The sequence below is a fragment of the Brassica napus genome, chromosome A7 (genome assembly GCF_020379485.1).
Source record: "Brassica napus cultivar Da-Ae chromosome A7, Da-Ae, whole genome shotgun sequence".
NCBI lineage: Eukaryota > Viridiplantae > Streptophyta > Magnoliopsida > Brassicales > Brassicaceae > Brassica > Brassica napus.
The window spans coordinates 1,982,333-2,002,717 of NC_063440.1; the positions used below are offsets into that span (position 1 = coordinate 1,982,333).

The window sequence follows — 20,385 nt, forward strand, 5'->3', positions numbered from 1 at the left end:
ATAGTAGTGCATCGTCTTTGTCATTGTCATTGTTATTTTAAATCTGTATTTTTCTACATTATCTTTGTTTTATTGAGGTTTATTATGTTGTCTATTGGTGATTTAGATTTTAATTGTTTGGTTGTATTACTCCAAAACTCTTGGATTATTTGCAATGAGTTTTTGGTGTTAATTTTTTTTTTGCAATCTTTCATCTATGATACATCACTTTATACAATTAACATTTATACATACCATTATATTTGATGATGAACAGATTGAAAATAAACATATTCATATGAAAATATATTTTTCAATCATTTGTCAGTCATTTAAGTTAATGACATTAATTAGTAGAATACATATTGCACTTTCAAAACTGCACAAGATAAAAACAGTATAAAAACAATTGCATTAATGAATAATATATAAGCTTAGTCTATATAGAAATAAGAATTATTACTTTTATGTTAACAAAGTATTCATATACTCTTATTATTAAAATATAAATTAAACCAATCACTATATTTAATAACACAGATCTATTATACTATCAAAATAGCATTTGTAAACCGATTGTTCATATTCATAGCACATTTTTAATCATGTGGTACAAATTTTTAAATTGAAAATCATATCGTTAGGGATCCAAGATTTAATTGAAAAATCTTATATTAAATTAATATCATAAATTTAATGCATAATTGCACATGATTTTAATTAAAATTACAAAATTAATAAGGTGTGTTTTAGTGAAAAATGGAAAATACATTTATATTTTAAACAAAGACGAAATATTAAATATTTTAAGGGTTTGTTTTAGTGAAAAAATGAAAAATATAACTATATTTTAAATAAATACGAGATTAATTAAATAATTAAAATAAAAGGTTTGTTTTAGTGAAAAGAATAAATTTATATTATGAAAAAGATATGAAAAGATTTTATTCAGATGCAAATTTAGAGAAAATAAAGGAATATCTATTTGATTAGTTAGTTTTAAAATAATTGAATAATTCAAATATTTATATAAAAAATCATTTAAGCAACTTTCTAAGAGGTGGTCCAAATAAAAAATCACACATGAAATAAGTCATGACTTCTGTTTTAATATATAAGAAGTTTTAAATAACTTTAGCGATATTTAAAAAAAAAAGAAGAAAAAAAAAACTTATTTACTTTAAAACCGATAGAATTGTATGTATATGTAGTTTGAATGATTTCATCTAAATTGTGATATCAACCATATATTGGGTTGGTTATCTGTTGGTTTTATTAATGAATTTATCAACTTGGAGAAAGTAACTATTCTGTAAGTATCTCTTAAATAGTATATGTATATATCTAATTACTGAAACTCCTTGGTGTGTAAAAAGAGGATCCAATGATATATATTAAACACTAATTAACCCTATGAGTTTATATTATACTCAAAAGGAATATATTTAACGATATGGTTTCTTCTTTTTATTTGAAAAGTAAAAATGATGATTTTTTGTTTTGTTTTCAACCGTACGAAGTTGCCCTAGATAAAACCTTAACTATGCCATTAATTAATTAGGTAGAATTTGAGATGAGGAAGACAAGTGTAGCTAGTATAACGTATAGATCCATGTGCGAGTTTTCCGGTTCAGTTGTTACCACGTGTCAAACTATGGTCCCTCGAATGTGCAGGACAGAGTAAGTCGTGTTGAACTGATAGGATGAGAGAAATAAAGGACAGAAGAGTTGTATATAGAGAGAGGGAGAGAGTTCTTTGATTGGTTTCGCTTTGCTTTTTGCTCAGTGATCAAGTTTTTCACTTTGGTTTCACAAAATCTGTCCAAAACGACGAACATAAATTCTCTGCACATTCGGCGTAAAAGAAATCTAGAGCAAGTAGTCTCTCTCTTTCGTCACCCCAACCACTCATCTACCAAGTTTGAACACATTCTGTAGGGGAAGAGAGATGTTTTAAGAGCATTGAAAGAAAAGAGAAGACCCCGATCGGGGTGCCTATATCTTCATGGTAATTAGGGTTTCTGATTGATTTTTAATATCATACTTCTAACCCAGGTTTCAAGGAGGAGCTAGTTGGAGTTTAAAAATGGCTGGGATAGGATCATCAAGAAACAACGAAGAAGACAATCAGCACAAGACAAATTGGCTTTGGTACAGAAACACAGGTAGCTCAAATACGAGCCACAATAATCAGCAGCAGATATGGCAGCAGCAAAGCCTCGATCTATATCCTGGTCAGATCAACGTCTGTGATGTGACTACGTCATCATCAAGATCCGTAACCATAAGTTGTCAAGACTGTGGAAACCAAGCCAAGAAAGGTTGCACACATATGCGGTGCAGAACTTGTTGTAAGAGCCAAGGGCTCGATTGTCCCACTCACGTGAGGAGCACATGGATCCCTGCCGCCAAACGCCGTGAGCGGCAGCAGCAGATAGAGACGCCAACAGGAAATCGAAATGGCCGTGGCTGCGGAGTTGGCAATATCCCAAAACGGAGTTGGGATCTACCGGATACCTTAGACTCGCCAGGTTGGGTTTAAGTTTTCCATTCGTGCTGCATAATTGTTTTTTTGTGTTTTATTTTATGTTATTATTATCTTTTATCTCAATAGACAATGCATCATTTTTTTTCTATGATAAAAATACAATATCGCAATTGTGAATAAAAAACAAAAAGAAATTTCTAAAATTTCATTTCAAAATGATGAAAATTAACATATTTTGTATTTTAATGTAAGAAAGGTGTAAAACACAATTTTTGTTAGAAGCAATCAACATCATTGGTTTGTTATATATGTTTGTTTTGAACTGTTTTGCATTAAGTCTGTGCAACTTTGTTTGGGTTAGAGATGGATGGGACAGCATTTCCAGAAGAAGTGAGCTCAGATGCACATTTCCGGTGCGTTAGAATGAGCGGCACAGACGACGGAGAAAGCCAATTTGCTTACCAGACGACCGTGGGCATAGCTGGTCACGTCTTTAAGGGAATTTTATATAGCCAAGGCCCAGAAAGCATGATGATGCCTGGTACACAATTCCATGAGAACCCATCAAGATCTTAATTGTTGCATACACTTTTTTTTAAATGTAATATGTCGTATGTTATGTATTTTTTTGAAATATGTCTATAAGAGCTTTGCTACTTTTATATTAGCCTATAATCATTAATAAATGATTACCTGATGAATCGTCAAGTGAGAGAAATCAGTACAATTTGAGCCTGGAGTGCAATTAGATCGACTGTATTTTGGTATATATATGCTAATTGTTCCTGTTGCTTCTCCTGAATATGGGTAAAGGTAGGAAGTTTAATTATTATTACTATAAATATATGTCCACAAAATGAACAATCCATTAATGTTAGGAGACGACAGTCTGTTTAAGTCGAAGTACTAGAGTTAGTTTTTAAAAATAAATCATTTATACTTTATTCTTATAGATTAAATGTTAGTGGATTTTTCTTCTTTTTATTGGGGGTAAAAAGTGGAATTTTTTCTAATTTAATGAATAATTAGATCTCTACCCGCACAACCGTGCGGGTAATTATTTTAACTTTTATAAACATACATATTTGTTTTACATGATTAGTGATATAAAATTTTATAGTTCACAAACAATAATTTAATTTATTGTTTTAAACTGTTAGTGGTATTTTTCTTATTAAGTTTAAGTTATATTTATGGAAAATAACACTTAATTTAACACTGACTTAGATATTTCATTCAGGGTATACTTGTATTTTAGATTTTTGCCATACATATATGTTAACCTATATATAGGTTTTGGCCATACATATATATTAATTGTATATAGGTCATGAAATATATAGGTCATGTATCGAATTATTTGTATGATTTAAATATTTGACGCAATAACCTATACTAAGTTTGATTCATAAAACATATGTTTCATTTAAATTATTGAACCAAAAATAGTAGTGCATCGTCTTTGTCATTGTCATTGTTATTTTAAATCTGTATTTTTCTACATTATCTTTGTTTTATTGAGGTTTATTATGTTGTCTATTGGTGATTTAGATTTTAATTGTTTGGTTGTATTACTCCAAAACTCTTGGATTATTTGCAATGAGTTTTTGGTGTTAATTTTTTTTTTGCAATCTTTCATCTATGATACATCACTTTATACAATTAACATTTATACATACCATTATATTTGATGATGAACAGATTGAAAATAAACATATTCATATGAAAATATATTTTTCAATCATTTGTCAGTCATTTAAGTTAATGACATTAATTAGTAGAATACATATTGCACTTTCAAAACTGCACAAGATAAAAACAGTATAAAAACAATTGCATTAATGAATAATATATAAGCTTAGTCTATATAGAAATAAGAATTATTACTTTTATGTTAACAAAGTATTCATATACTCTTATTATTAAAATATAAATTAAACCAATCACTATATTTAATAACACAGATCTATTATACTATCAAAATAGCATTTGTAAACCGATTGTTCATATTCATAGCACATTTTTAATCATGTGGTACAAATTTTTAAATTGAAAATCATATCGTTAGGGATCCAAGATTTAATTGAAAAATCTTATATTAAATTAATATCATAAATTTAATGCATAATTGCACATGATTTTAATTAAAATTACAAAATTAATAAGGTGTGTTTTAGTGAAAAATGGAAAATACATTTATATTTTAAACAAAGACGAAATATTAAATATTTTAAGGGTTTGTTTTAGTGAAAAAATGAAAAATATAACTATATTTTAAATAAATACGAGATTAATTAAATAATTAAAATAAAAGGTTTGTTTTAGTGAAAAGAATAAATTTATATTATGAAAAAGATATGAAAAGATTTTATTCAGATGCAAATTTAGAGAAAATAAAGGAATATCTATTTGATTAGTTAGTTTTAAAATAATTGAATAATTCAAATATTTATATAAAAAATCATTTAAGCAACTTTCTAAGAGGTGGTCCAAATAAAAAATCACACATGAAATAAGTCATGACTTCTGTTTTAATATATAAGATTAAGAAAAAACTCAATAAATGACAGTTTTAGGAAAGAATGGTAACATCGGCAATATTTGTTTCTAATAGAGAAAAGTAGTTCAAACTTATTCCTACAAAGTTGTCATAAGTCATAACAAAATTATTCCAAAACAATTCGGAAAATGTGAAGGAAAGTTGAGATATAATTAAGTGGATAAATAATTCTGCAAAGAAGAATGTCTACTCTGCAACCATCTAGGATATCTAGTGATGCCAATCTAGGATATCTAGTGATGATAGTGATTGAAAGAACCAAAATAGACAATTAAATGAAAAAGACAACTCACAACTCTGTGAGTAGTTATGTAAATGTGTAACGTGCCTATGCATGATTAGGGATGGTCTATCACAGTAAAATCCAATAACTGAGGTTGTTGTTTGTTGGCCACTTGGATAACTGTTTAAATTAGGTACGGATGTATTAATTTTCTACTTATTTTGTTAGCCCTTGAGTTGAGCCATTCTAAGTCTTTTTTTTTTTTTTTTTATTTGGAGGCCCCCTTTTTATAACAACAAAAATTTTATCCAAATCCATGCAGAACTGTATTACATTTACAAATCCTACTATGCTAAAAGAAATTAGCAATACATAAATTAAAGTTTGAGCTTTCTTTATTACATTTTATATATTATGTTATATATAAACTACCTTACAGTGAAATATGATTTAATGTATTCAATCTTTGTTTATATAAATGTTACACATATATGCTGAAGGACAATGCCAAGCATGGTTCTTGGCGAATTCACTAACTACATATTTAGATTTTGAGCCTGTAATACCGCCTCAAGTTTTACGCTTGGAAAGTATTTGTTTGGTGGATATTTCTTGGATCTCTACTTCTTTAGAAAGTGGATGTGGATGAACATAGCTTGATGGTGATGGACAGCCACAACTCATGGATACGAAAAATATAAGATAAAGAGAATTTCTATTGTACACAGAGTTAGAAGCGCTTCGATGGACTATGGATAGCATGTTGCATCATTCGACATGTCAAAAATTTGATACGGATTACAAAGAGATATAATAGCAATGGTAGCCAACATACTTGAAGGAGATTGAAAATCTCAAGGGAAGGTTTCAAAGATCATCTATATTCATAGAGGACATAATGGAACTGCCGATCATTTAGTTAGGACAATAGGAACATTTGTTTTGTTGGTTATTCTATTTCGGTCTAGTTACATAGACTATCTCAAATATGAATAATATAATGGGTTGTTGTCATTAAAAAAAACATATACCAAAACGCTGCAGCAAGAAGTCTTCCTCTATTTATTTATTTTTCTAAGCGCTTCAACAAGAAATATTCCTTCTTATCTGACCTGAAATAGGATAATTAATATGATAATAAAAGACACCAACTTAGTTGCAATAAGGATTGTATCATACTGTGCATTTCCATTCTCTATAATTTTAATATTACTTGTCAATGGTGATACTCCATTTACTATCTGATAAGCTGCTAAAGCGAGTTTAATATTACTGTGTGCATTGCATATTGCTGAATCATACCATAATTCATATTATAGGAGGAAGAACAGGGAAAGCTCGAATGGAGAGGATGAGATGGAAGTGGAAGTGGCCGTTGGAGGGAAGGATTTGAACTAAAAGAGTAAAGAGAAGATTCGACTTCAGAAAGAGAAGTTTGCGACTCTCATTTGAATTAGTAAATGATGACTATTTGAATATATTTTTTTGTAACAGGCTCTCTAAATGCAGGCTCTCTAAATGCAGAAAAAAATGTTTACAAACTACCGTCCTTTTCATGAAGCCGGTTAGTAGCTTTCCTCTTAGATGATTTTCCATGGGTTTCTTGCTTTGGTAAGATCATCTAACGATAAAGATAACTTTTCCTTAAGAGAAATCCAATAAATTTTGAAAAGATACTCCCAGCTGCATTGATCATCAAAATCAACCTGCACCTAGACAAACAAAAATTTACATGCTAAATCACATCACAAAACAAAAGTGACATCAGAAGAAAAAGGGAAAAAATGCTGACAGAATCTTCTTGGTACCTTTTCTTTGTTAGCTTCAGCTGCTGCATTCTCAATAAGCAACTATATACTTTGAGCTTCTAACGCATTTCTTGCAAACAGACTAAGGACAAGTATAGCACGTGTAGAAAGAATCCTTCTGACACGCTACATATATGCCAACCTGAAAACCCACCACCATCATTAAAGAAGCCCAAGACCTAATCTTTAGTAATGTATCAAAATGCATTAAGCACAGAAGAACTTACCACAGTTTCATTTTGATCTTTATATGAAGAAAGCTTCAGTACGCTTATACAAACTGGGTGGTATACCTTTGTACACCCTCTGACAAATTAAGAAAGTCATATCAGAACTACAAAAGTTTCTATTTTGGAAAAGCTCGAATCTACTCACTCACCTACGATCGCAGAGGACAAGACTACCTCCATCGAAGCAAACGAAACAAACATCTTCGTCTTCTCTCCTCTTTCTCGGAGAAATCGGAGAAGCTTTCCCATTTGTTCTCTGCAGACGACCGCGTCTAGGCCGAGTCTTCTTCACGCAATCCGACTCTTCCTCTAGCTTCACCTTCACATCTATCGAATCGAAACACGGAGCTTCAATAGGCGGAGAAGAAGAAGAATCATCATCAGCGACGACTCTCATGAGCTCGATTTTCTCTAAAGAGCCGAGGATCCAAAAATAGTAAGATCGGAGCCGAAACCCTAGATTTGGAGAATTTGGGAATCGGAGGAGGTGGTTGTAGAGGAGAAGACATGCACATGGAGGAGAAACGGACTTAGTTGGAACAAAAAGAAGAGAGAGAAAGTGTCAGATGTTTATTTGCATTGTTTTAGTGCGTAGGCTTCAGGTCTTTAGCTAACACGAAAACTTAAATACCGAGAGATTGCAAAGTTGTTCTATAGAGTTGAAGTAAGAGATGGTAAGAAAGCATCCTTCTGGCATGAGATGTGGTCGTCATTGGGTTCTTTAAAGGAGGTGCTAAGAGATAGAGGCTACATTGATATGAGGATTTCGATAAATGCAACTGTGGCTGAAAGCAGAAACCATCGAAGAAGGCGTCATCGAATCACAATATTAAACAGAGTTGAGGAAGAGATTGAGAAGTACAAAGCAAACTTAACTCATGAGGAAGATGTGTCACTGTGGAGAAATGAGAAAGGACAGTACAAGAGACAGTTTTGTACCAAAGAAACATGGATGAGTATAAGAGAGAAGTATCAAGTGTTTGATTGGTACCCGGTTGTATGGTTTAAATATGCTACTCCAAAGTTCTCATTTATCACTTGGTTGACAATGAAGGGGAGACTTTCAACATGTGATAGAATGAGAAGTTAGAAAGCAAATGCAAATGTATCTTGCGTTTTATGCCAGAAACCGCTGGAAACTTTAAACCACTTATTCTTTGAGTGTGCTTATTGAGCACAAATCTAGGAGGCTCTTATGAAAGGTGTAATGAGGGATCAGTACATAGTTTATTGGAATAGGCTGGTACGGCTCATTACAACAGCTTTGAATTGGAGTAAAATTATGGTATTCATTGCCAAGTATATACTTCTGTCCACGGTTCATACAATTTGGAGGGAAAGGAACAGAAGAAGGCATGGTGAAGCTCCATGTCCAGCCACACTCTTGATCAGAAGGATAGACAAGAACATGAGAAACAGATTTACCGTCATTAAAAGGAGAGGAGATAAATCTTATGAAGGTGGGATGGCTATCTGGTTTGGTAGAAGGCAGAGTTGAGAAGGAAGCACAAAATTTGGAGGCTTTTAAAATTTGAGAATTTTAGATATTTTCTTTATGCTTGTGATCAGAAAGTAGAGAATACTTGATGTAAAAACAGTTTTTTTTCTTTTGAATTAAATTAAACATTCAATTCAAAAAAAAATGTGTTTCTTGAAGATGGTGTCTTCAGATCAATAAATTGGATTTGGACCCTTAGGTTTAATTTTCTTATGGGACTTTTATTTTGGTGGGATTGGATTGTATGAATTTACTTGTAATCTAGCCCAATACGCTTTATCAATAGAATGATAAGTTGACAAAAAAAAGCCAATTTAGCATGATGCGTCATATCTACTTTTTAAAAGATTTGTAACATGCAACCTTTGTCCTTGTAGGACTTGCCTTGTTACTTCCTCTGGTTTTGTCTCCATTGTTGAAAATGACCATTGTTGAGATAGTTCAAAGCAAGTTCATTCTAAATTTTGTTTTTTTTTCTTCTGATTTGGGTTGTGCGTCTGAATTTAAGACTTTTTGATTCCACACCGTTGGCCCATTTTCTAAGATTTTTCTTTTTTTTTTCTGGTTAGAATAATATAATCTAGGAGTGAAGGTGATTGACTTTGATAAATTTTTTGACAGTTTTTTTTTTGGAGAAAATCTACTTGAACAAATTTACATCTTTAACATCAAGATCCTCAGAACCGTGACTATTCACAAAAATTGGAAACATTGGCTTAGAGCATTTTTTTTTTGAACTTTTATATATGGGTATATTACAAAGTTGTTATTTAATTTGATATATTGGTAAAAATACTTTTTGAAAAGTTCCAATCACTTGTATATAGATTACTATTAATATTCTTGGAAACCTTTTGATATAATCATAACTTAAATTTTCAAAATTAATTAATTACACCTCTATATGCGTTTTAGAAATATTTAAATTCTTGTAATTTTTTTATCTTTCTGTTAATTTTTATTTTTGATAGAAAACATATTTCTTTTGAAACTAAACCACTCTTTGTATTCTTGGGATAAGTTTCTCTTAATCTATTGTTATTTCTTTTAAAATTGAAAAATAAGCTTTGTGATAAGAAGAAGAGGAAAAAACATAATTGAAATAAGTTAAATGTTTCTTGTGATTTCTATATTTTCTTAAAAATGTATGTGTTATTCTATTTATCATAGTTTTTTTTTTTTTTTTTCTTCAAACGGCTATTCTATTACTCAAGCTTGAGGTGGTCTGAGGAACCAGACCGGAACAGAACAACCAATGTAATACAACTCCCTATGGAAGGATCTCGCTATCTTAGCTAATGAATCAGACAATACATTTTCCTGACGAGGTACAAAAACAATCGAGAACTCCGTGAATCTTGCTTTCAGCTTCATAAACTCCTCCAGCTCGGTAGAGAAGCTCGGCCATGCTCCCGGTTCTTTGGTCATCGCGATTAATTCCTTGCAGTCAGTCCCAAAAGATTGGCATGTCGATACCTGTAGCATACACTCCATTGCCCACGATAGTGCTTCCAGTTCAGAATGCAATGGAGAGATTCGCCGTCGTTGATTTCTTGCTCCCAATAGTTGCAATGCTCCACTTGAACTTACCCATGTCCACCCATAACCACTAAAGAGTGTGTCATGTGTCCATGACCCATCTATCAAGCATCACTCGGAGGTTGGAGTCTCTACCGTGATTTGTTCTCCCACGATTTCGTCTGGTCTTTGGTTTGCGTCAAACCAAGCTTGGCATTCAGATTCAGCATGTCTGACAGTTTCCAAAGGGTCCCTGTCGATGCCTCTAAAGAGTTTGTCATTCCTCGCTTTCCAAATATACCATATGATCCAAGGATACGGGTCCCTGTCCAGTTCCGGTTCTGCGATATCATTCTTCCTCCAGAATAGGTAATCAATATTCGAAAACTGACTTCCACTTGGGAATAGAGTCGGCGACGTTGGAGTCGATGCATGCGCCCAAGTCTGGACTGCAGGAGGGCACTCAAAAATGGCATGATTTACAGTTTCGTCATCTGCACCACAACGAGGGCAGTAGTTGTCACATCGCATATGACGATGGGTCAGGTTACTCGTTACTGCTAGTTGGCCCGATATCACCTGCCAAATGAGATGTTTCATTTTTGTCGGAGCTTTAATCTTCCAAGCATAGGCCTGAAGCTTTGTAATACTAGGCTCCTGTGTCTCCGGTGACTGATCCTTTAGTAATTTTTTTGCCACCCAGTAACCTGATTTGACAGTGTACATCCCATGCCTTGTATAGCTCCAGCAATATCCATCCCGTCGATATTCCTGGCTTATGGCCAGTGACTGAATCAATGAGATGTCCTCTTGATGTACATAATTCTGTAGCATTTCAGTATTCCATCTCTTTGGATTTCCGATCATCAAGCTGCTTACTGGCATCATCGGGTGAAGCACTGGCGCAATTGGTCTAGCTGGTCTCGCTGGTATCGTTGGGATCCACAGATCTTTCCATATCCTGATTTCATTTCCAGAGTGCACCTTTTGTCTAATTCCCAGCGTTATCAATGGCTTTGCAGCCATTATACTCCTCCACCCATACGAGGGGTTGTTAGCATCATTTAGTCGCAATGGCGAGCTATATCTAAAGTATCGTCCTCTCAAGACTCTTGCCAGTAGAGAGTCCGGAAATTGCACTAATCTCCACAATTGCTTGCCAAGTAAAGCGAGGTTAAATTCATGGATCATCCTGAAACCTATTCCTCCTTCCTCCCTTGATTTGCAGAGTTTCTCCCACTTCACCCAGTGTATTCCTCTCCTCGGAGGATTCGAGCTCCACCAGAACTGTGCAATGGCACTAGCTAAGTTCTCACAGGTCTCCAGAGGTAGAAGAAGCGTTGACATTACATACGTAGGCAGGGCCAGCAATATCGACTTTATAAGCACCTCCTTTCCTCCCCTTGTTAGCCATCTTCCTGTCCAGCCGTTAACACGGTGTTGCAGACGTTCCTTCAGAAAGGCGAAGAGCCTTACCTTCGAACCACTAATATCTTCAGGGATACCAAGATAGGAACCCATTCCTCCCTCATTTGCAATCCCAGTTGATAGTTTCAGACCATCCTTGACATGTCCAGGTATCCTCTTACCAAAGAGTAAGGACGACTTTTCAAAATTAATGCATTGTCCCGAGGCTTTTCCATAGGTCCCAAGTGCTTTCATAACTTCATCGCATTCACGTGACTCCGCCTTGCAAAAGAACAGGCTATCATCAGCAAAGAGAAGGTGGGATACCGGGGGGCTAGCACGTGAAACGCGCATCCCCGTAATCTTTCCTTGATTCTCTGCATGATTTAGAAGGCTAACGAGCGCTTCCGTGCATAAGATGAATATGAAAGGAGACAAAGGATCTCCTTGTCGTAAACCCCGTTGAGGGGTTATATTTCCCCTCGGCTGCCCATTGAATAAGACATGGTATTTCACTGATGATACACAGCGCATTATCCATTCAATCCATGTATCTGAAAAACCCATCTTCTTCAAGACCGCACTAATAAAATCCCACTCCAACCTATCATATGCCTTACTCATGTCAGTCTTTATCGCCATTCGCTTCTCTCTTCCCCCAGAATTCGTGCGCAGAGCATGGAACATTTCCTGAGCTATCAAGACATTATCTGTTATCTGTCGTCCAGCAGCAAAAGCTGATTGTGTTTCAGATATTCGGTATGGTACTATTTTTTTCAATCTTTGGCATAGGACCTTGGATATTATCTTGTAACTGACATTGCATAGACTTATTGGTCGGAATTGTGACATCTCATTTGGCTTCTCCTTCTTAGGTATAAGACATATATTTGCATCATTAAGCCCATTAGCCATTGTTCCATCGAAAAGGAACTCATTAACCATACGAGTTAAGTCCTCCTTCACAATGTCCCAGAACTTCTGGTAAAAGAGGGCAGTGAAACCATCCGGACCCGGCGCTTTCTCAGGGTGCATCGCAAAGAGGGCCGACCTAACTTCCCATTCTGAAACAGGAGCTATAAGATCCGCGTTTATCCGGTCGGTTATTGTTGTAGAAACATTTGCTAATGCCTCATCAATGAGTTGAGGGTTGGATGTTTGGAACAATTCTCTAAAATAACTAGTAGCAATGGCTACTAATTTTTCCTCCTCCTCTACAAGGTTTCCTGCCGAATCTAAGAGGCTTGTAATCTTATTCCTGGCTCGTCGCTGCTTTGTGATGGCATGAAAAAACTTCGTGTTCAAATCACCCTCCAATAGCCAGAGTATCCTACTCTTCTGTCTCCAGAACTGTTCCTCCGCCTTAAGGGCATCAGTTAGTTCCTTCAGAGCAGCTGCTATCTCTTCGGTCGTGGCATCATCATCTTAAGATCGTCGACCATTTTTGCAGAATTTAAATCCCTTTCTCTTTTCCATTGAGATAATGCTCTCCTGCAACTGGATATATGATCCATTATACTTGCGTCCGGGGAGAGATCAGAAGAATTCCAACCTTCTAAAATTACTTGTCTTATTTCTTCACTCTCTAACCAACGCTTATCAAACTTGAAGGTTTTCCTCTTCCTGGTTGGCTTAGATAGAATATCTGCAAGAATCGGACGATGATCTGATCCCCACATCCTTAAGTATTGAACTTTGGAGTGTGGAAATTTTTCATGCCAATCTTCATTACCAAGAGCACGATCGAGACGGCAGCGGATGGTGCCATTAGTGCGCTTTCCAGCCCATGATAGTTGGTTCCCACTACATGGAAACTCCAACATTCCACAATCTGATATCATTTGATTAAAAGAAAGAAATGAAGTATCAGACCGTTTCCTTCCCCCTTCTTTTTCATGATGTCCTGTTATTTCATTAAAATCCCCTATCATGAACCAAGGTCCATCTCTTGTTGTTGAGAAACGCGTAAGACGTTCCCACACCTGGTCTCTTCTTTCTAACACCGGATCCCCATAAACAAATGTCATATAGACTTTTATTCCATTAATGACTGCTTTTACATCAATCATACGATTATTAGAAAATAAAACATCAACTTGAAATTCATCCATAAAAAATAAAGCTAGACCACCACTTTGGCCAAGAGGCTCAATGGTGAACAATTTATTAAATCCTAGGTCAGCCTGAATGTTTTGCAACAGCAGCTTCTTATTCTTCGTCTCAGACAGAAACAAGAGTCCTGGGCGATGCTTCTGACACATCTCCTTGAGGCGTCGAACTGTGAGGTCGTTTCCTATCCCTCGACAGTTCCAACTGAGCGTCTTCATTGATGACGGTGGGGCGGATATTTGGCATCCACCATACCTTTCTGTTGAGTACTCCCACCCGGTGTTACTTTTTTTGAGCTTGTCTGCTTTAGTCCCCTCCTAGCGCGAGAGACATTGACTTGTTGAACTTGTTTGGGATTGATCCGAGGGGAAGCTCGTCGTTGATTCCCCTGTTGTGGTTCCGGACACACTGATCTAGTCATGTTCCTTGTAAGAGCTTTCTCATTCGCCCCCTTTGCAGCCCCACTCTCACCAAAGTCACTCGCCTCAATCATAGGAATTGGGCTTTTTTGAATGTTCTGATCATGATCAGTCACCCCCCAAAGATTTAATATGCGCAAGATCTTCCCCTAGCATGTCCTCATCCTCTATTAGCGCCAGCTCATTTCCCATGATATTGTCCTCCATGTATGCATCCGCTATCTCCTCCTCATTCTCGATGTCGTGCTCATTAAGAGCATCAATCTTCAGAGCATTATATGGAGGAATGAGATCCTCTGCAACTTCTATATGGGAAAGTTGGGTTGTGTGTGGTCTGTAGGTGACATTATTATCCAGGGGAGGCTGCTCCATAGAAACACTTAACTTGGGCACTACTGTTGCGCTAGCTGGTTGATCACTAAGGCGCCTCGATCCTTCTTCCGTGACGGGCGAGCGAAGTTTGGTGTTGCCAGCTGAAGCGGAGGCCGTGTCTCTAGGTTGTTAATCATGTATCTTCAGCGGCCTGGCCTGTTTTTCCTTCCACAACTGCTCCTTGCCCGCTTCTTGATGCTTCCCTGATGACACATTGCTTCGTACATAGGAGTACGGATTGTATCGAGAATCCCGCGGTTTGGTAACACGACTAGAGCGGCTTGAGTGAGTAGAGCGATGAACTCGAGCGTAAGAGCTCGCTCCATCTTTGTGAGGCCGAGCTATCTCATCCTTCACACGAGCGCTCCCTGAGGGCACACGTGAACTGACATCTCCACCGGTGCTAGGTCTTACGCGATCAAAGACTGTCTCACGGCCAGTCAGTTGGGATTGCGTACTGCTCTGATACATTGTACAGTATTGAGTCTCATGTGTCATAAGACCACATGTAGAACAATGCTTAAAGAGCATTTCGTAGTGGAGCTTAATGTTGATATCCTCCTTTTTCCGCGTTTGTAACTTCCTGGTGAACTTCAGAGGCTTACTAGAATCAATTTCCACTCTGATTTTTCCTTCTGCAGAATCAATCTTGTCCACTTTCCCAAGTCTGTCTCCGATGGCCTCCAAGTTCTGATGCGTACAGAGATGCAAGGGGATGCCCTGTAGTTGTATCCAGAACGGTACCAGAGATGGGTAGCTTTCATCAACCACTGGCTCCCAACGAACCAACACAAACATATAAAAGTTATGGTGGAAGGGTCCTTGGTTGAGGACATAATTAAGATCTTCCTCATTATCAAAATTGAATAAGAAGCGCCCATTGCCCAAATCACAAGCAGTGATCTTCTCTGACATGCCCCATTGGTCTGGCATTGCGACAATAAGCCGCTCCACATTTTGTTTTTTGGGGTTTAAAATCTTGCCAATAAGAGACAAGCTGTACTCCTTAATGAGATGTTCATCTGCTTGATCCGGCAAAAGTATCGGCGCATCATCATCCTCCTCAAGAAGAATCCCCTTACCCTTGTTTGAAGTCATCGTTGATGTCTCTACCGTACAAAGATACAGTAGATTGGTTGTTGATTTGATCGGGAAGAAACAGAGTATCGTCTGCTCTGTTCGTAAGAAACAGAGTATCGTCTGCTCCGTTCGTAAGCAACAGAATATCGTCCGCGATAGATCAACACCACCAGATCGTGTCAAGACAAAGATCCTGAGGCGAGTATACGACCGCCGATGAGATCTATAGGAACTGTGGGACGAGAAGCTATGGAGCGTGAGAGAACAGGAAGCAGAAGTAGGTTGTTGCGTGTTGAGGAAGAAAGCACGAACCAGGACCGTCCACAAACGAATCGAAGGCTGATCTCTACGTCAATGAACGTAATGATCAGGAGAAGATCGAGATTTCAATGGAAAATCTCAATCTGATGAGGAGTCTTCAGAATCGCCATATCGCCTTTGGAAGCCCTAGCCGCACAAAACTGATATTTATCATAGTTATATATTGAATAGTATGTGTTTATATGATATTTCTCTATTTCAACAGTACATATCAGAATTAGTCAAATATATATACATTTGAAAAAAAAATTGAAACATGCTATTTATGGAAAAAAATCTATGTTTCTTTGAGCAACTTTGAAAAATTAATTAATAATCATTTTATAATAAAAATTACTTAAATCAAAGAGGGAGAATCTGAAAAGGGTATAATGGTAATTAATATATAAATATGTAGAATAGTGATGCTATTTTTTGTAATGGTTACGTTCTTAATTTAAGTTTTTTTGTTGGTCGTGGCTTTAATCTTCCTTAAATTTTCCATATATTTTTTTCTTTTGACGGTTTTATTTAATTTATTTATTAGTTTTGAATAAAGTATTCAATTTATTTGTTTTAATAGATTTTCTTATTTTATAAATCTCTCTTATTAAAATATAAACATTCCATTGGAACCAAACTTTTTTGTAGGATTTTAAATTAAATACACACCACTATTATAAAGTAATTATGAAATAAATATTTTACTATTATATATGTTTCCAAAAAACAAAATAATTAATCTTATGAAAAAAATATAAAAAATTAGGTCTCATCTTTAAAATAACTTTTTAACAATTATTGACTAAAACATCCAAATAATTTATGAAAAACTTATTTTTGCAAGCTTAGATACTACAAAATAATTTCAATCAATATCAAATCTACTAAATCAAAGAACAGTTTTATTTATATTTTCATAAACAAAAAGGTACATTTATTTAAATTTAAATAAACTTTAATATAAAATTAATACTATATATAAATAAATTATAATAAATTTATAGTTAAAATTTATAAAAATATATCATACATTTAATCAATTAAATTACAGAGATTTTATTAAAGAATCATGACAAAAATTTGAAATAACTAAAATTAATTAAATAATAAAAAAATTGATTGCTGATTACATGAAGTAGTGGTCATCATATGGCTAACAATGCAATCTAAAAAAAATTACAGTTAGCTACATGAGGTATATATTATGCATGACAATATCTCTCAACTTTATGATGATATGTAGTTAACATCACGAGCTTAATTTCATTCATCCAAAAATGATATGTATTTCAAAGACTGTTCAAATCTCTTGTTTCATCAATTAAAATGTGACACATATAACGATAATTTTCCTAAATTAGATTTTTGACCCGGGTTTTTAAAGCTTAATAATATTTTTTTAACAAAATCTAATTTACAAAAATCTAATTTACAAAATCAATATGTTTTATAAATTTTGATAAGTAGTGTTTTAATATTTGTATTTTAGTGTATTTTAAAAAATATAATTATTTTATTTTTTGTATTAAATATAAAAGTTATTAAGATATTATTTAATTTAGTTTTTTTTTTAATTCTTTTAATCTGTTTTGGTATGAACTTTAAATAAAATTTATGTAATTCGTTTGATTAACTGTGTGATATATACTTATTTGATTAAAAAAATTATTATAAAACTTCTTTGATGTCAATTTATTGAATCTAACATTTTATTTGTTTAATATTAAATTATTAAGTAAATGAATTATTTTATATATTTTTTCATAAATAAAAAATTTCATTCATTAAAATTTAGTAAAACTTTCACATTAGATTCTTATTCTTTGATTACTTTTATTCTTAAAAGTATATAATTTATAATTATATACGCAAGATTATGTTTGGTTTAATTTGACATCAGATAACTTTTTTTTGACATCACATAACTTATAAGCAAATAAAATGTTAGAGTTAATAAATTGGCAGCAAATAAATTTTATAATTAAAAAATTATCAAAGAAGTATATATCACACAATTAATCAAATGAATTACAATTTTTTATTTTAAAGTTCTTAAAAAACAGATTAAAATAATTAAAATACAAAACAGATTAATAAATATAAAAATAATACAATTATACATTTTAAAAATACACTAAAATAAAAATGTTAAAACACTACTTATGAAAAGTTCATAAGAAAACAGATTAATATAAATAAAAATAATACAATTATATAGTTTTAAAATACACTAAAATAAAAATGTTAAAACACTACTTCTCAAAACAATGTTAAAAATATTGATTTTGTAAATTAGATTTAGTTAAAAATAATCTTACACTTTTAAAATGTGGGTCAAAATCTAATTTTAGTTAAATTATAGTCGGATCGGTCATATTTTAATTGTCGAAACAAGATATTTAAACGATTTCTAATATCCACATCAGTTTTTGGATGAATGAAATAACATCATAAAGTTGAGAGATGTTGTCATGCATAACATATTAGTTTGCATGGTTAGCCATGTGATGCTCAATACTTCATGTAGTTAGTAATCATTTTTTCCTCAATAATATCTTATACAATTTTATATTTAATAAATACAAAATCATATAATTATATATATATATTCAATAAACTAAAATAAAAATATTAAAACATTTTTATTTTGTAAATTATATTTTTTTAAAGATATTTCTGTAGTCTACTAAAACAGTTTATATAATTGATATAACAAATAATCCGCATGGTCATGCAGATTTAACGGAAAAAAAAACATAAAAAGACTATACGAACGTTTATTTGTTGTTCCCCATAAAAATATTTTAGATGATGGGCTTCAATTTAGAATAATTAACAAAATCGGTTGGGACAAATCTCTTATTATATCCATATTTGCTTATGTCGGGTCAATTCTTTTCAAATAATCAGAATTATTTCATAAAAATGTATAAGGAAATAAAGTTATAGGATATTATATATCTAAGTAAATAAAACTTACATACATTTTAGTCAAATAAAAATCTTTATTTTATTTTATAACTGAAATATATAGAGCATAAGAGTATTTATACAAAGTGTAATTAATATGATATATATGAACACAAGATTGTATTCACGTTTCTATATGTTAGCAACATCAATTATTTTTGTAGGCACCAATCTATAATCTAATAAAACATTATATAATTTATTTAATTAACTCATAATTTAATAATAGCCATTACATAAAAAACAATATATATATATATAAACATTATACATTGAACATACATAAATATAATAACAAAATAATTAATAAAATGTTCAAATATATATTATCGAAGATAAATGATTAGCACTAATTATAAACAAAAAATTTAAAATGATTAGAATATGAACCAAATTATTAGCAAAATAAACTACACACAATGTAAAGACAATTATAATAATGTTAATTAAGCCACTTAAAATAAATATTATACAGTTAATATTCCTCTAAACACAAACAACATTTAATTAGCTTATAAGATTTATTTACTCAATTTAAAATAAAATATGCGCTATCGTACTAATCATCTTTATATTTTATATCTTATGTACATTTATACTTTTCAGGTTGGGGCCCTAAATTTACTAAACGTTTTCAAGATCCCATCCCAAGCCCATATGCTTCTAACGAGGGACGGGTTTGATTAAGACTTAGGTCTTGATTGGTAGAACATTAGCATTAGAATTATGCTATACATTATCCAGTCAACAATTGTTAGAAAAACATTTAGAGAAACATTTACTAAATGCTAATGCTCTCTAAATGCTCTCTGGCCAATGATCTCATATGAAGCTTTTATAAGAGCATTTGCATTTATAATTTATAAAATTAAGGAAGAAATATATAATTAATTCATTTATTTTATTTAATAATATCATAAAACTATTTTATATCCAGAAAATAAAACTTTCATTTCTAAAATTAATTTACAATATTGTTTTTATAAAAATAGTATTTTACATTTAAATATAATATAATTTATTTTATTTTAAATATAAAATGTTATTTTTTAAATCTATATTTTAATTATAAAATTTATTTTAAATAATAATTTTAGATATAAACATAATTTTAAAATTGTTAAATAAATTAAATAAATTATATATATTTTTAATTTTATATGTTGATATATTTATATATATATTAAAATATATTCATTAAAAATAAATATATTATATATTATATACTAATTTTTATAATAATTTTAAATAGCATATTCTTACTATTTTATCAATCATCCTATTAGACAGTTTAGCAAAAACATACAGCTCCTACAACATACTGTTTTTATAGCATACTGCTTCTATAGCATACTGCTATTCCTAATGATAATAATCTACCAATCAAGGCTTAGAGAAACTCTATATTATATGACCTAGCT

General features: G+C 32.7%; 2 protein-coding genes and 1 long non-coding RNA gene across 3 annotated transcripts; 1 reads left to right on the top strand and 2 right to left on the bottom strand.

Annotated features, from left to right (window-relative positions):
* Positions 1-1,146: 1,146 nt before the first annotated feature.
* On the top strand, positions 1,147-3,168 carry LOC106356174 (protein SHI RELATED SEQUENCE 4). The gene is made up of 2 exons (XM_013795983.3): positions 1,147-2,510; positions 2,829-3,168. The coding sequence occupies exons 1-2, from the start codon at positions 2,066-2,068 to the stop codon at positions 3,041-3,043; spliced, it is 660 nt and encodes a 219-aa protein (XP_013651437.1). The 5' UTR covers positions 1,147-2,065; the 3' UTR covers positions 3,044-3,168.
* Positions 3,169-5,299: 2,131 nt separating this feature from the next.
* On the bottom strand, positions 5,300-10,337 carry LOC106356175. Its single transcript, XR_007315138.1, has 4 exons — positions 7,438-10,337; positions 7,286-7,364; positions 7,059-7,200; positions 5,300-6,962 (listed from the first exon to the last, which is right to left on the bottom strand). It is a non-coding gene; the product is annotated as an uncharacterized LOC106356175 (long non-coding RNA).
* A 4,010-nt stretch (positions 10,338-14,347) lies between these two features.
* On the bottom strand, positions 14,348-15,709 carry LOC106354994. Its single transcript, XM_048737335.1, has 2 exons — positions 14,847-15,709; positions 14,348-14,732 (listed from the first exon to the last, which is right to left on the bottom strand). Exons 1-2 carry the CDS (start codon positions 15,707-15,709, stop codon positions 14,348-14,350), a joined length of 1,248 nt encoding a protein of 415 aa, XP_048593292.1.
* Positions 15,710-20,385: the final 4,676 nt, after the last annotated feature.